The 16,869-nt window shown below is 38.3% G+C and overlaps 2 protein-coding genes across 2 annotated transcripts; both read right to left on the bottom strand.

Annotated features, from left to right (window-relative positions):
• Window positions 1-3,582: 3,582 nt before the first annotated feature.
• On the bottom strand, window positions 3,583-11,048 carry LOC110704788 (eukaryotic translation initiation factor NCBP-like). The gene is made up of 6 exons (XM_021882596.1): window positions 10,782-11,048; window positions 7,605-7,700; window positions 7,411-7,515; window positions 7,197-7,274; window positions 4,185-4,304; window positions 3,583-4,082 (listed from the first exon to the last, which is right to left on the bottom strand). Exons 1-6 carry the CDS (start codon window positions 10,908-10,910, stop codon window positions 3,951-3,953), a joined length of 660 nt encoding a protein of 219 aa, XP_021738288.1. The 5' UTR covers window positions 10,911-11,048; the 3' UTR covers window positions 3,583-3,950.
• Window positions 11,049-13,519: 2,471 nt separating this feature from the next.
• Window positions 13,520-16,869, bottom strand: LOC110704787 (cycloeucalenol cycloisomerase-like). The gene is made up of 8 exons (XM_021882595.1): window positions 16,699-16,869; window positions 16,422-16,574; window positions 15,996-16,079; window positions 15,860-15,901; window positions 15,253-15,363; window positions 14,973-15,164; window positions 14,185-14,282; window positions 13,520-14,029 (listed from the first exon to the last, which is right to left on the bottom strand). The coding sequence occupies exons 3-8, from the start codon at window positions 16,044-16,046 to the stop codon at window positions 13,837-13,839; spliced, it is 687 nt and encodes a 228-aa protein (XP_021738287.1). The 5' UTR covers window positions 16,047-16,079; window positions 16,422-16,574; window positions 16,699-16,869; the 3' UTR covers window positions 13,520-13,836.

The following is a 16,869-nucleotide window of genomic DNA, read 5'->3' as shown; positions in this document are numbered from 1 at the left end:
TCTATTGACTCTATCTGGTTGTCCAGTTCCATAGCTTTCGCACTGGATTCTTCGGATTCCGGCGTGCTGTCAATATCAGCCGGCTTCCCAGACTCTGGCTGATCTTCTGAGTCTTTCGGCTGAGACGAAGAACTAGCCCTTTCATCCCCCAAAGATTTTTCTTTGGCTGGGGCTCCTTAGACCGAAGCACTTACGCCTCTAGGATTTTTCGCGCTGCGGTCCCGCTCTTTTTCCTCCTCATTATCCTAGTCGCTGCGACGACCCTTGGATGGCTTGAGGTGGTTACATCTTCGGGCTTCCTTTTGACTGCCCTTTATTTTTTTGGAGTGTCCCTCGTCCGAAACATATATCATCGTTTGATGGTACGTCGAGACAACTCCTTGAATATCATGAATGAGGGGTCTCCCCATGATCACGTTATACAAAGATGGGGCATCCATGACCAGGAATTCAGCCATGATGCTCCGCACTACTCGGCCCTTGCCGATGGTGACAGGAAGAAGGATCTTCCCATCTGGATATGATGAAGAGCCATTGAATCCGGATACCGGGTAAGGCATCGGAGTTAAGTGTTTGGCCTCCATCTTCAGCTAGTCAAATGCTCCCCGAAAGAGGATATTTTCCTCGCTGCCGCCGTCGACGAGGGTTCGCCAAACGTTGCGGTTTGCAATGCCCATTACTATCACCAATGGGTCATCGGGAGGGTACACCACCCCCTCGCAGTCTTCGGCTGTGAACAGAATGTTCGGCACCGGAGACTGAGGCATTCGAAGCTCGGCATAATTCACTTGGTGGGTTAAACCCCTAAAGTGGCATTTCACTACGCTCCGAGAAGTTCCCCTGGAAATGGCAAGAATATCAAGGGTGTCCTTGTCTTGCTGCTTGTCTTTTTTCCAGAGAAAATCAAGATCTTGTCGAGAGTCTCTCTCAGCTTACTTCTCCTTGCGGTGATCCGCGAGGTATTTCTTCAAATAGCCTTTTCGAACCAGATCTTCAATCTGGTCCTTCAGCAGGAGGCAGTCCTCGGTGTGATGTCCAAGAGACTCATGGAACTCGCACCATCGATCCTGACCTTTTTGCTGATGCCATGGTGGCAGTGGCCGAGGCTTCTTGAATCTCCCTCGTCTCTTGTCGTGCTGTAAATTTTAGCGCGAGGAAAAGTAAGGGGAGTGTATGAATCGTATCTCCCCGCATAGGGGACCAACTTTTCTTTCTTCGGCTCAGCGGCCGAGGACGGTTCTGAGGCCTTGGCTTTCCCTTCCCTCGGCGTCGGACCCTCGGACAGTTGTCCTTTAGCTTTCCCAGCCCCTGATTGGGACTGAGATTTCGTCTTGTTCCATTCTTCGGCTCGGATAAATTTATCCGAGGCATCCAAAGCTTCCTCTAAGGTCTGCGGGGGATGCATGACCATGAAGTCCAGGAACTTTCCCAGCTTGCAAACCATTCCGTAGTGCAAATACGGCGAGGCCTTGGTCCAGACTTGTAATTCTAGACGACTAGTTGCTGAAGCGAGTCAGATAATCGAGGAGGCTTTCATCCTTGGCTTGTTGTAGACTCATTAACTCTACAGTTGTCTTTTCTCGGCGGTTAGCCGCAGAAAACTTGCTCTTGAATTTGTTGGAAAGGTCTTTCCAACCAGATATAGAGCCTTCTTTCACCTCCTTGGTGATCCACGACTGTGCAACACCTTTGAGGGTCGTTGGAAAATACTTGCACCAGGTAGCCTCGGACCTAGGGTTAAGATATATGTGCCCCTCGTAAGAGGCAATGTGATCCTTTGGGTCCGAGTTGCCATCGTAAGTAATGTGCGCCGGTATTTTCACCGTCGGCACATGCTCTTCCAATATCCAACTTTATAAGGGCGAGCTTGTAGGGACCATTACGGTCTTCCCCTTTTGCTTGGCCGAAGGGACCTCGCTTCTCCCGCTTAGAGAGGTGGAAGTGGTTTTCTTCCCTGGTCGAGACAATTCGGGGTATGACCCAGTCTTTTCTGGGAAGGTGAGGCGGCTGTGCACGTTCACCTCCCTTGAGCCTAAGCGTTCATGAACGCTTCAACGAGCAGACTCCTTGTATGTGGAGGTAGTATTGCTGCTCCGGAAACTCATTGAGTCCCGAGTTTCGGAATGGTCGAAGAAGTGAGGGCTCTTCTTCCTTTCCTTATTGGTGTGCCATGTGTCCTCCTGCCACTTGTTCCCAAGCTCCTTGTAGGATGGAACTTGTCCATCCTTCTCTTGACCGATTCTCCTTCTCAAGTGTCTCGGCTGAAGAGATGAAGACTCAGGAGGTGTTGGTTGGAGTTGACCTCCTTGGGCCTTAAGGAACTCCATGCAAACCGCCACGGCCCTAGTCACTTCCTCCGTAGAGGGCCCCGATAGAGGGGTTTCTTTCGGCTGGGACCGAGAATGCAGGTTGTTGTTTGGTGGAGGACTCCTTGCATTAGACCCACTCGGCCTAGGTGAAACCGTTGGCTGTCGAGTGTGGTGCGAGGAAGAGTCTTTTGAGGCCTCCCTTTCCGGAGAATTGGGGGCTCTTGAGGAAGGAGACAATGGCTCCGGTGATGGTGAAATCGGCTAATGTTCCCTCACTGTGATCATGTCTCTGTCGTTCCTTGAGGGGGTAAGATTGCCCCTCGTTCTAGCACTTTTGGTGCTTTTGCCACTCTTAGTCATGCTTTTCACTAGGAGTGATGGATTTTTGGCTTGATTTTTTTTATCTTCCCCACAGACGGCGCCAAATTGTTTCGATATGAAAATAATAGGATCTTTAACAGGCCCTTTTAAGGTGGAGAAGATTGGTCTCGGTCCAAAGAACACTGGAGCCGAGGATTTCCTGCACAGCAAAGAACACGTAAACTAGCCTCAGGGGTGGTTGCCGAGGAACGCCCCTCCGATGCTAAAGTCAGTTCAGTTGAGAGAGAATGCTATGCAATAGATTCAGTGCTTGAGGCTTTAGTTGCATGAATGTAAAATGATGCAATTAATGGTTTTTATACCTTGACTCAGTTGAGGAGAATTGGGCCCTTAAAGTCAGGTGGGCATACCACATTGACTAGGCTTTTGTTGACCTTAGCATGTTTTTGGAGAGTTGAACCTTGATTTGGGCTTGAGGTAAATTATTTGGACTTGGCCCAATTAGATGGACTAAATTGGACCCAAATAGTAGTTTTTCTTCCTTTAATTACGTAGTATATTTTCTTCTTGTTTAAGCATATGTCAAAAAAAAAAAAAAAAATCATTAGTTGATTATGTTTTCAATAATACCAACTGGGTAAATTCTGTTTAGGTCAATTCAAATCGAGTAGAGTCAGGTCATGTTCGATTATATTATCTATAAGCTACTTTTGATAAATTAATAAATAATCCATATAACATAATTTAACTAAAATGCCCTTAAATTGTATCATCTCCCCAATGGCCCCATCACTTAATTTAATAGCATATTTTAAACATGATCTATCATAAAACAATTTTTCATAATTCCACCTCCTTTTAGTTTTAGTTGCAAGTCTTGCAACAGTCTGACAAAAAGGCTCGCTTTTAGTCAAACTGAAAGGAGGAAGTATATTATCTCACTATCTCACCCTAAAATTAAAATCTAGATGCTGAAATAGTATACATGCCAAAAGTAGTGACCTAGTTACAATAGTCATTACAGATTTCTGGCATCACAAAGGGAGAAATAAGTCAAATAACCAGTAAACCAAGGATCCTGTCATATATAATCAAGAGCCTTGCAAAATATTCAGGTCCAACATAAACATGTTCAACAGATTGATACATAACAATATCACTCAGCTGGCATCACTTCAGTGTGATTTTGGCCATTAAGAAACAATTGGGAAGTGAGGACCCAAGGATAAGTTACGACTCCTAAACACAGGAACATTAACAAGTGCGTCGAGAACCTCCCTTCAAAGATACACTTCCTGTATACATAAGTCCCATCTTAACTTATCCCCTCAGCCATGTGTTTCGGTATGAAGAGTTGTCACGTAGGGAAGCATCATGAGGCTTGTATTCCATCACGTAGCTGTGGGGAAGCTTCAAGTGACGTTTTATTGCATCTCTCAACCCCATCACAGCCTACAACCCACATAAAATTTGAGAGTTAGAAACAGATTACCACACAAGATTATTAAAACTATTTATCTTTGAGTTTGGTGGTAATAATTTTAAATTGCAAACCTGATGGTCGGATGCATTCCTATTCCAAACACTCAATATATCCTCACTAAACCTTATGCTGAGTACAGCACCACAGATATTATCACCATAGTCAAGCTGGTCACCTACCAAGGCTAAAACCTGGAACATAAACAAGCAAAACCAGGTGTGAGCATGACAAAGAATCTTCAGTCTTCACTCAATACAGTAGTTCATATTTAAACAATGTACAAGCCTACTGATCAAGAGAATAATATATATCAATCAATCAAAGCCTTAATCCCATAAGTGAAGTCGGCTACATGAACCAAGTTTAATTATTCCGTGTAAACAAAAGGAAATTTTGTCAAAAACCACCTTTCAGAAAAAATGTGGTAATTAACCACCTTTTTACAAAATTTTTGTTGCAAGTTACCACCTAGTGCCCAAAAAAAGGATGTTGACCATTTACTCCAGCATTGACCCCGGTCACATGCTAAATGACCCTCTCTCTTTCTTTCTCCTCTCACAACTATACTCACCAGAATAAATGAAGGGCAATCAACAACAAACACCGCAATCGCAACCACCATCGGCGTTAACCATCGGATGCCCACCACCGCCATCACTTGTTATCCTTCCAAAGCAAGCTTCTTTCTCTCTCTCCACTTCATCCCCCAATTTCTGCCATTTCTAAGGTTTTATCATACCTTCAAATTCAAAATCCCTTCTTCATTCTAATCACCTAGGAAGCTCGGACTCGAGTACGGGTGTCGGACTCGAGTATGGGTCCAAGTGTTAGACTCGGAATATTATAAAATTAAGGATCCGCGGACACGTTTTAAAATAGTCCATATTTTGAATTTGGACTCGGGGGCACGACAATTATAAAAAATACAGAGTTTAAGGTAAGTAAAAATAGGTCAAAGTAGAAGTATAGAGTAGTATAGAGTAGTAACAATAGGTCAAAGTAGAAGTATAGAGTAGTAAAAAAGAAGTAAAAAAGAAAAGAAAGAAACAATAAATAAATCACGTGAGTCTCCCACCCACCCCCACAGTATTTCACTATTTCAATTTTCTAGAATGCATACCCCACCCCTATTAAAAAGATAAATAAAAGAAAACACAAAATTGCAGTTGAATGGTGGAATACTCAAAGAACCAATGTCCCGTCGCCGACAAAGAAATCCGGCAACTTCTTGGTGTCGGACTGCTCGTTTTTCACTTTCGATCAAAAACCCTAAGGATCAGGCTCTTGGTTTGGTGAATTTTCCCTTCTATTTTAGATCTAGGGTTCATGATTAACGAGTCCATTTTTTCACACAAGGGTCCGACCCGGATTCCGTGTCCGCACCCGGGTCGCGTCGTGTCGATACCGATACGGCCGGGTGGTTGGCCGAGTAAGTAAATTAATCAAAGAAGAAGATGCAAGAGGATTAAACTCCATCTTGCTGGTGGTGCTAGCACTAGTACGTATTCCAAAAGGTGGTGGGTTGTTATGGCAAAGAGTTCTTGCAAACGGCCTATGTCAGCCTTCATGATTTTCTTAATGCGGACTAATGGGGATGAATAGTTCTTGAAATCGTTAGTAGTAGGACCAAAACATTTGTAGTTGTTGCTTTTGTAGTTGAAGGAGGTGATATGAGTCGGCTTGTGATAGCGCAGTTGTCGTGATATGGTGGGTAGCCCATGCATGGTTGATGCTGGTGGTGCTTGTGAGAGGGGTTGTTGTTGTTGGTTGCCTGCCATTCATTTTGGTGAGTAGTTGTGAGAGGAGAGAGAAAAAAAGAGGGTAATTAAGGTCACATAACCCGATCAACGGCGGAGTAATGGGTCAACTCTCCTTTTCCGACACCAGGTGGTAACTTACAACAAAATTCAGGCCCTGTTTGGCGGTAGCGTTTGGACAAAGTCAAAACACTAGCAAGAAAAAATAAATGTGTTTGGTAAGGTCGCGTTTCATATAACGGTTAGTGGTAGAGGTAGCGTTTAGGTAACTTTTGTCAAACTTTGAAAATATTAGCGTTTGAAAGGTAGCGGGTAGCTTTTGACAAAAAAAATTTACTTTTTAAATATTATGCATGTATTTTTACTGTATATTAACATTTCAACCGCTACATTAATAGTTAACCTCTACCCACTACTATTGACAGCTACTCGCTACTCTAACAACTACCCACCACACGACCACTAAAAGCTACCCGCTACCGCTAGTTTTGCCAAACAGGATCTTAGTAAAAATGTAATTAACTACCACATTTTTTTAAAAGGTGGTATTTTTTGCAAAAACTAGGATTTAAAAGTGGTTTTAAACAAAATTTCCATGAATAAATTAGGCCGGCCAATTGACTCGTGGGGGGGGGGGAGAGAGAGAGAGATTGGGCGAGGAATTCTTCAATGATACTTCCAAGATTTCCAACCGAATAACAATAAACAGACAATTACTCATTCCATCTGGCAATAAAAGTCACATATATCGATTTGGAATGCTAAGGAAAAAAAATATATACTTGTATTTTGAATGCAAGAATTTGTAGTAAAGTTGGCAACTTAACATAGTAAATACTTAAGGATGGAATTCCCGAAATGCCTGTACTTTATTAAGTGATGGGGGAAATTAAATTCTCTATCAGTATTTCATAATACTATAGCAACCACAGCAAGCAACCCTTGGAAGCTTTCTATGGAGTTTTTTTTCCTCAAAAACTAAATGCCACTTCAAAGGAAAAAAATGGTTTTCTTTTAACGGAGAATATTCTTCCTAAACTCACAAATAAGGCTTTTAGTAAGTTTATGAAATTAATCCTTTAATAACAGATGTTAAGACAAAGTAACATATATTTCAGGTTGCAATCTGCTTGTTTCATAGAGCAAGATCATCGATATTATCCTTTGTGCCAGTGTGCCACACAGTTTCGACATAGGTACCATGTCCAGAACAACGTCCATAACATTCAATCATTAGACAATTCAAACAGCTCGACAAGGATATAGAAAGATCAGATTATTGAGAAAGATTTAATAGTATCACAACTAAAATTTTGAACCACTGACCAGGTCTTCCCAGAAGCGCCCTGAAACAGCCTTCTTGAATCGGATGATCCACTTGCCACCATTGCAATTAGCAGAATCCTTATAAAGTATAACCACAATTGTTAAAAGAAAAGAAAGCACCAACTATACATCAAAATGAGAGACCAAAGAAAACCTCAGAAAGCACTATCATGTTCAAGAAAAAAGCATTCAAAATCTAGCATCAAGGATTTACCTCCCAAAGTGGTCGAATTCCATCTTTGAAAAGATGCAAATCAGTGGGGCTTGGTAATGTAGAAGGACGGGCAAAATGACAATAGCAGACCCAGAATCCTTCAACCTATGCCCAAAACAACCAAGAAGCAATATCAAATAATGACTGAAGGAACAATTTTAATACAGCATTAATGAATTCATAAGCAATCTTACAGTGCTAAAGTCCACAAGTCTCTTTATGCTCTCTTCATAAGGTGTTTGTGTCCGCACACCAGGAGCTCGACGAGTATACCAAAATACAAACTTGTGCTGTTTGCAACGGTCAGTAATATGTTAGAGATGACATCATGATATTATGTAAAGCAGAAGCAGTCTCGTAATTCAGGGAAAATATTGCTATAATGACAGAGCACACAGAACAAAATATCCCCTTAAAAATTTCTCTGTGGAAAACATTCGCCGTTTTTTATTATCAATTTTGTGAATTTACCAGAAATCTGAAAGCTAAACCACTTACTCAGGTTCATAAGTGATCACTTGTGCAACAATGAGTTGTTCATCTAGTAGGAAGACAAATCACCGAACCTATTAAATACTACTCCCTCCGTTCCCATTTGTTTTTGACGTTTGGAATTATGCGCGGTTATTAAGAAATTGTGTAAAGTAGAGGTATTTTGGAATAATTCAATCATTGAAAGTACAATTCTATCTAAGAAAAAAAATATTGTACATGTGGGTTGAAGAAATTAGAAGAGAGAGGAGAGAGAGTAATGAGTATTGGAAAACCAACTAAATACTACAAAAAGTACAATTGCACATGGAAAATTAAAGGTTAGTTGAGTATTTAAATTGTAAAGCAAGGGTAATTTTGTCCAAAATTTATGACTAAAAAAGGAATGATACTAAATGTAAAGAATAAAAAGGAACACCTAAAATGGAAACGTAAAAAACAAAAGGGAACGGAGGGAGTAGTTCATATTTTCATGCACTTCAAGAGCAACCTTAGGGCCTTAACACTAATTAATGAATTACTTCTACTATTCAAATAAAACTAATTATTGAATTAAGACAGCATAACAAAACCTGGTTAATACCCATGCTCTTCTACGTACACAACAACATCGAATTATAGCAACCAACACTAGACCTAGTTGATCCAAACCCAAAGTTAACTTTCGAATCATTATCATGAATCAAATTTATTAAGGATCAATTTCAAATAAGCTCTGTTCGCAGCATAATTTTTAAACTGAGATCTGCTAGTTCAACAAAATCCCTAACAAGTTTTATTCAATAACTGAAACTCCGAGATTAAGTCAACAGCAATGAAACAAAATATTTGCTGAATCTGGAAGTCATATTCATTAAACTCAACCTGTAAAACAAGAACTTCAGTGTAAACTATATTTTAAAAAAAAAAAATATATATATATATATATATATATATATATAATATATATATATATCATACAAGTGTGCCTTTAACACTCAATTCATCTCAGATAAATTAATTTTGCTCCAAAGAAGTTAACTAATCTTGTAGATCTCTCAAAAACCATCACCCTCAATGCAAAACTCAAATCACAAACCAAATTACTTTGGTGATTAACTTGTCAAAGAGAGTACCTCAAAGTTCAAATCAGCAAAGTGATGTCCAATGCATCAACTCATAGTTATGAAGGAAGACCTAGCATAAAAGGATAGACATATATTCTTCATTTCAAGCTCTATCATAATGAGTCATTCTCATTAATACCCACAACATATATCTCTTTAGCTACCCTCAAAGTTGCATGCATTCCTCACTTAATACATTACTCCCATTACCTAAGCACCCAAATGAATAATGTTGATGCTGTGAGCATGGAACTAACACTTCTCAAACTCAAGGTGAACTAGGGCAACAGGGATCCAGTTGCACCTAGGCGTGCCCAGTGCACCTCATAAAAGTGAGGCAAATTTAATAAACATATAAAAATGGTGGGCCTCTTTAAATGAGCTTTTCTAGCTCAAGCGCTGAACCCCATTTGCCTAGCTCCTACATGCGCCTTAGGCGCGCTTTCCTATACACTGGTGGGTGGGTCACCAAAAAGCTAACAAACCTAGCTACTACACAATTGATTAATCTGCTTATTCCTACCTGTCTATCAAAGCTACCAAAACATTTTTTAATACCCAGTTTGACCCAAGAAACCCCCCTAAAATACCCCAAATGCCATTAAAAGAGCAGCCAAAGTTAGAGGTGTTAATTTGATTTTGTCCCTAGCCCTCCTTTTTGCAAACGGTTGGTGTCTTTATAAATCAATACCTTATTACTTATCCACCAAATAAGAATTGTGCGTCCTTCATATCACTAAACTTGGCATGAATTCACAAGTTTCTCTCTATAAATATAAAGTTGATAACGCTTGTCTATAACATGAAGCTTGTTCCATTGTGCTTTCATTAAGTAGCATCATGTCACAAGAGTAAACTTCATCGCAAATAAACAACATCGTGAGAATGTGATGGTTTGTAAACTAATAGTAGATGATTTCCTAAGGATGCTGAAAGATGACCTTATTATGGATTTAAACTCACTCACTGAAACCCCCCCCCCAACAACCCTGATCCCAAAGTTCTATTGTTCAAAGGGATCAAGTCGCCACCATAGATCTACTAAGCTAGAAAATAATAGCTCCTATAACATCATGGGATAAATATGAGAACTTGATTTACAAAATCACATGGAAAAGACCTAAATATTACATCAAGGTCAACAGAAATCCATTACTGTATCAAAGGCTAGTCGAAAGTTTTAGAGTTGGCAAAGTAAAAAGGGATATCCCTTCAACCAAAAGATGGGTAAACTACTGGCTATGAACTTCAAAAACAGGCCTCATTACACTTTAATACTCGATTATCACATCAGCACTTGTCCCCGAGACAGCAAATTTTCATTACAAACAGAGCTGCATTGTAATTTTACCAGTATAATTGACTCATTTAGCACTATTTACAATAGATTCAGCCAACATATCCCTTAATATAAAAACACAAGAACCATGGAATGTTCATTAATAATCAAACAGAAACCCAGGTACACGCCATTCATATTTGCTAAAAACCACCACCCCCATACATCAAACATGTTCAAAACCAAAAAAAAAATTCAACTTTGTCAAAAAAATTTAAAGAAAAAAGCTAAATTGCAACAAATTAATTCGAAAAACTGTACCTTTAAGATATAAAATTTTGAACTCGATTCACCATTAAACTAATCATACACGTATCATCAAATTCACTCCTTTCAACATATAATTTCAATTAATTGACAATTACACTAAATTAGTTCCTGAAAATCGCGATAAATTGCAAAAATAAAGGGAAAAAGGAGGAGAGAAAAAGTACCCTGAGGGGGTGAAGGCCGGCTTTAAGGTCGCGGGCTTGACGTTCACGATCTTCGGCTTCTCCATCGAGCAGAGAATTATCAGCAACACCTTGATTGTTAATGGCGTTGTTCTTCTCAACCATGTCCATTTCTGAATAAATTGATGTTTTCCCTCTTTTTTTGTCTCAAACCCTAACCCCAATTGTTTGATGGTTTGATTTTGGCACAGCTTTAATAACGTTCTGGAATGTGTTGGTGAGACACTGAGAGTCTGAGACGGTGCTATACTGCTATTCTCACACTCCAAAATAGAGGGGTTAATTTGGGTACTTGAGTCGGATTTGTTGGGATCAGATCGGATCGGGTTAATTTTAAAGTTGAGGCATGCTAAATTATTGTGTTCCTACGGGTTGAAGTCTAAATAGGCTTAACTTAGTCGTTCGGGTTAATTTTTGACACATTTGACAAATCTACTCCAAATGGTAAGCACTTCAAGAACAAGTACAACAATAATTATGATCCAAAAAGAGGAAAAAAAAAAAAATCTAATATACTCGAGTGTACAATAAATCCTCAGAATAATCACGTATGCAAATCGAACACCGACAGTCACGTTTCGAGAACCGATCTCCAATGCAGTGACAAAGGAAGTTACGCCTATACGTTAAAAGAATCTTAACTAATTCTCCGTCTTCAAATTAATAAATACATATAACACAATGTTCATGATTAATAAACTCTACACGTGATTTTATATACTATATGATATGTCAATTAAAATGAAATTTATGGAATAAATCAAATTAAGCTATATTTTAGCTGTTTTAAAATATAAAAGTTATAATAAAATAAGGATTAGTCCTTTTATTGTTGAGCAATTGTGTAAACCATAAAACATGATCCCTTTTTCCATATTCCCATTTATTATAAACATGAACATAACAATACTCACTAATACTTTGTATATATCGTACCAAGAACAGTAGATAAATAATTGATCCCCTCCAAGTCTCCAATAAATAAGTTCAATGCAACATCTTGTTAAATTAACCGCCATGGCATTAACTCAAACTCCGGCTTCTTCTTACGGGCGTCAAGGCCACTTTCCTCGACCATTGCTTTCGGGTTCAGTTGCTGGTGCTCCACGAGGCTTCAATTCATTCTTAAGACTACTGCCATGGCATTAACTCAATTGAAGCCATGTAATCAGTAGTCTCAAAAATAAATTATAGCCTTGTGGAGCACCAGCAACTAAACCCGAAAGCAGTGGTCAAGGAAAGCGGCCTTAATGCCCGTAAGAAGAAGCCAGTGGTTGAGTTAATGCCATGGCAGTTACTCTAACCATATAGAGTAAGGGATACTCCTGGTTACGGGAGATCCTAAGATTAATTTTCATCACCCGTTCTTCTTGTTACTCTGTAAACACCAAAAAAAACTAGATATATTCCTTAATTGTGAAATGAAGATCAAATAAAAAAATATGAATTATTTTGTTATTCAATGAAAAAATTGAAGTATATGATGATTTCTGCATGTCTGCAATGTTAGTTATACTTATACACATATCAATATCAATAGTAAGCAAATTCCCTACGTAAAAAACTCGATAAGTGCTATGCGAGCATTTAATTTCTAATTAATATTTATAACTTCCTAAGTTTAGTAATTAAAGAAGCAAGGTAGCGTCGTCTACATATAACTCACTGATTAATAATAATTTCCAATAAAATACATACTATCACGTTGTAATCAATATCAATATTAATTTACAAATGCGGTAAGTTGTTTGAAAATAAATTCATGAAATGGATGTCTACAATATGATGCACTAAGAATTCAATTAAACTGATGCACTACTACTATGTCTTCTTATATAGTATATGTGCTTCATAGTTCATACTAAACCTGGGAGTTTCAAATGTTCAAGATTGTCTAGCTGACTTAGCTCGTGAGTATGACTCACTTCTTTGGCAGATTAGCAAGCAAAATTGTAAATTTTCCAGAAAAGAGAGAACATTTCAGGAATTTCATACATAATTAAATCTTTTATGTAATTACTCCATACTTAATTCGACGTAAGTCTTATTCACAAGCCGAATCAGCTACATTCTTGATCGAACAATTGCACTTAGCTTCCCAAGTTTAGTATGTAGGATTGTATGAGTAGTACTGCACGATATAAATGTGATGCACGTAGGTATCATCGTTTAATTAAATTCTTAGTGAATTACATTGTAGACATCCATTTCAAGAGTTTAGGTTAAAATAATTTACTACATTTGGAAATTGAAAACTACCCCGTAATATATTACAACATGATACCTTATTGGCAGTTAATATTTACTCAGTGGCTTATTATTTGGTACAATAATTACTCCATACAAAAACTTTTGTTTACAACCGGTACATCCACTCTTTGTGTAGCACACTAGAACTCCGTTGTTTTTTCTCTTACTTGATAACAATTCCCTCCCTTCTTCAATGTAAGGTTAGGGAAAATTTCTTATCATTGTAATCAGTAAAAATCATTAATTTGATGAGGTAAGACACACAAAACAACACTAATCATCTTAATTCTTAAAACTTCAATAGCATAATATCAACTCAAAATTGCATCTCTTATCAAAATCTTTATTGAAAGTCATGAAACCCTGATCAATCGAGTATTGGTTCTTGTTTTAAGGGTTTATGTACTTTTGAGATCTATGTTGTATTGTTGGTGGCTAGAATGTCAAATTTGTTTGAAAAAAGAGGAAAGTTCTGATAAAAATTGACAGTCTATTTGATTTTTAAACACTCCCACACATCTTCAGCTGCAGGTGATGAGCAAAATCCGAACAAGAGATCGAGCACTTGGCTTTTGCCATAGAGATCTTCTGCCTGCTTCCTTAATGCTTCCAAGAATACAGTTTTCTTTCATTTTGGCTAGCAAGGGAAACAAAAATGAAAATAGGTTGAAAAACAGTTTTTACAAGATTGGGTACTTTCGTACAAAAGTATCTTCTGCTCATAATCTTACTACTGTTGTTCTGCCTGTTTGGTGCTAGTTTCCCATGATAGAATAATCTCAAATTCTCAAGCTGAGATTACATGATCTGCAAACCAGGGTAGCCCAGCTTGAGCACACAGCTTTTCCTCTGGAAGTGGAACTATTGGTCCCAAGAAAATGCGCCATAAATCCAGTATAATCGTGACAAGCATCGCAGCACCCAGAGCATCAACAGCAACCCTTGCTAAGTCCCACTTGTCGCCAGGTTTCTCATCAATTCTGAAGTAGTAAATTCACAATAGAAAATACATATATTTAGCATAGAGGTAGAGGAGATGCAAATGAGATAATGAGGTACTTTGCTTCTGAAGGCCAATAATCCAGAGTCTTGGATAACTAAATGCAATAAGTTTCAATCCTCTGCATACACTCACCTCAGAAACATGGGAAAGCTTACGATGAAGTAAATTGCATAAAACAAACATCCAACTTTGTACATTGCGTCCCGGTCTACAAATTCATAATACGGAAACTGCACATTCACAGATGTAGACATTAGTCAGTAATTCACATATTTAACATGTAAGGAGCATGTACTCATTTCAGAGAGCACATATGAACCGTAGCAGCCATAGGAGGAAATTAGATGATTAATCGGTATGATTGGGCAAAACATCAGATACAGTTAGAGCAAAAGGCAATCCTAAAGATCTTGATGATGGTAATCACATTTAGCTATCACTAAGCCATCGAACAAAAACAATTCAAGAGAAAACAGAAGGTGTACAGTTCAAGCTAGAACACCCCCCCCCCCCCCCTAAAAAACAAAATAAAATAGAGTGCTTATTGCTAAGCATTATGCGTACTGGACCTCACAAGTACAATAATAAAATTTCAAGAAAATACTCTAGAAGCCTATGAAATTGATAAGGAATTTGATATTGACGGAATGAGGAATTGTCAGAGAAGTTCACAACCACCAGCTCCCAACTAAATTTGCTGGACAAGGTTAAGAAATGTCCAGTTGTCTATGACTTGAGCCTAACTACATTAAAGGGGAAAAGTAGCAGCTTCAAGCTAGTCAAATTAAAGGCTAGTTTAGTAGATCAACCAAAACAATATGAAGAACTTGCATAAGATAGATGCACTAAGGCAATAATGTACCAATTAGGCAATTATGATGGTATTACAAGAATAGTGGGTTCAGAAAGAGTCAACATACATTTGCAATTGCTATAGTCTCCAAGTATGCAATAAAATATGACAGTGCTAGAATCCATGCACCCTCCATTATCCACCGGATTTTCTCAGGAACATCAGCAAGAGCATGGCGTAATCTTCGAAGTGTCATATTTGAAGCAACGTGGTAGAATAGAAAACAAACATGAGTCAGCAGGAAAGTTGTGTGTGGTACCTACAACAGGCAGCAAAAATAAGCAACAAAGTTTTGGTGACTAAAATGATTTCAGCACCAAAGTGACAATGAAGTCAGTGTGGCTCACATCATTCATCTTCCATGATGGGAAGGTATATGAAGCTCCCAACACTTTGAAGAAATAGTGGGTCCAAAAGTAATTACCCACATAACTGAAGCATATGATCCAGATACTTGCCTGCAAACAGGAGAAATTACAGCATCAAATATGTTAGACCCTGAAGATTTCAACTGCTTTAACATTCAATCCATAGATGATTAGAAATAAGAAACAAGATTGTAGCGTAGAAAGAAAAGAGTACAGCATTTGCAAGTATCCAACTGAGACATAAAGTAGAATGCCAAAGTTGAAATGCAATATCCAGATGCTCCAAAAACTTCTATATCATAAACTCGAGTCTACAAGCCTTTCTCATTTCAGTGCTCGAGCTTGAGCTGATGTCAAGCAGTGAAGGCGTGTCTCCGCTCGGGTGGGTATAAACATAAATAAACAATCAAAATATCCGAAACTATACTGTACGATTCCTAGTTTTGATGATGACTAACAAACAATTGATGCAGCTTATTATTAGTGTTTGATATTATTGAAGCTCGTGTTTATTAGGTGAATGACATCTTATCAAATAATGAACAAATCAAAAGCTTTCGGTATAGTAAAATAAAAAAAAACTAACCTTCACCCAATAACGATTCTTCAAGGGAGTACCTTCATCAGCCTGAATACCAGCATTTCAATCAACATAAACCAAGGCATACATGATAAGAATCCGGGAAATCTTTTATGAAAAGGGTGTGGTTGCAAAATATTACCTTTCCAACAAAAAACATAGGTATGGCAAATGATGGGACAGCTGAAATCATAGCCAAAAGCAAGTACTCCAGCTCTTTAAAATTCTGTCAATAATCACATTGTATTACATAAAATTTAATCATTCAAACTATCACTAGTTATGGAGTATAAAATCACATAATCTTGTAATCAACTTTGACTACCACTTAATTTACAATATGATATCATAATTCATAAATATCTCAACATGTCATAAATCACATTTCGAACAAATCCCGTTTACATCACTGCCATCTGCTGCACTTTATAATTAAAATAAAATAAATTCTCTAGAATTAAAGCTACCCTTAACTCAAAGTCAACCCAAAAATGTACTAAAAATCTGAGGAAACCCAGAAATATTATGGCCATAAATGGTGAATTAAAGAAGAGATTAGAAGTAAAACCTCGTATAATTTGAAGGGGACAACAATCCCAAGGCAAAGAGTAAGCCAAAAGGGAGTGTAGAGCAGGAAAAAACAACTCCCCCCATCTTTTGCTCGGATTTTGGGCCAACCACATGCTCGGTTTAGACCGATTTGAATCTGAATTTCGTTTACCTGCACACAAAAAATTTCAAAAATGATTATCATTTTTCAGCTAGAATTTCTCTTGATTTTTTTTTGCAACAAAAATAAGGAAAGCGAATTAAGGAAGGCGAAATGCGCAAATGCAGTTAGATACCTGCCATGTTTGCAGAAGTTTAGGTGGGGAAGACTGATAATGTTCTTGAATCTGGGATCTTCTTCTTACGTTGGTGACTCAGTTCACAACCTCACTGTGAATCTGTGATGTGATGAAGTTGTGAGGAGTGGCTGATAGGCTGAGTGCTGTGCGACTAGAAGTGTCAAAGTC

The sequence above is a fragment of the Chenopodium quinoa genome, unplaced genomic scaffold (assembly GCF_001683475.1).
Source record: "Chenopodium quinoa cultivar QQ74 unplaced genomic scaffold, ASM168347v1, whole genome shotgun sequence".
NCBI classification, from domain to species: Eukaryota; Viridiplantae; Streptophyta; class Magnoliopsida; order Caryophyllales; family Amaranthaceae; genus Chenopodium; species Chenopodium quinoa.
Note: the sequence above shows the minus strand (reverse complement) of the source record. Positions and strands in the feature narration are given on the sequence as shown.

Coding starts and splice junctions, on each gene's coding strand:
- LOC110704787 (XM_021882595.1), bottom strand. CDS start 16,046: ATGATTTCAGCTGTCCCATCATTTGCCATACCTATGTTTTTTGTTGGA. Junction 15,902..15,995: donor CTATGTTTTTTGTTGGAAAG/GTAATATTTTGC, acceptor GCTGGTATTCAG/GCTGATGAAGGTACTCCCTT. Junction 15,165..15,252: donor CATCATGGAAGATGAATGAT/GTGAGCCACACT, acceptor TGCCTGTTGTAG/GTACCACACACAACTTTCCT.
- LOC110704788 (XM_021882596.1), bottom strand. CDS start 10,910: ATGGACATGGTTGAGAAGAACAACGCCATTAACAATCAAGGTGTTGCT. Junction 7,516..7,604: donor GACTTGTGGACTTTAGCACT/GTAAGATTGCTT, acceptor TTTTGGGCATAG/GTTGAAGGATTCTGGGTCTG. Junction 4,083..4,184: donor GGAATGCATCCGACCATCAG/GTTTGCAATTTA, acceptor TGTGGGTTGTAG/GCTGTGATGGGGTTGAGAGA.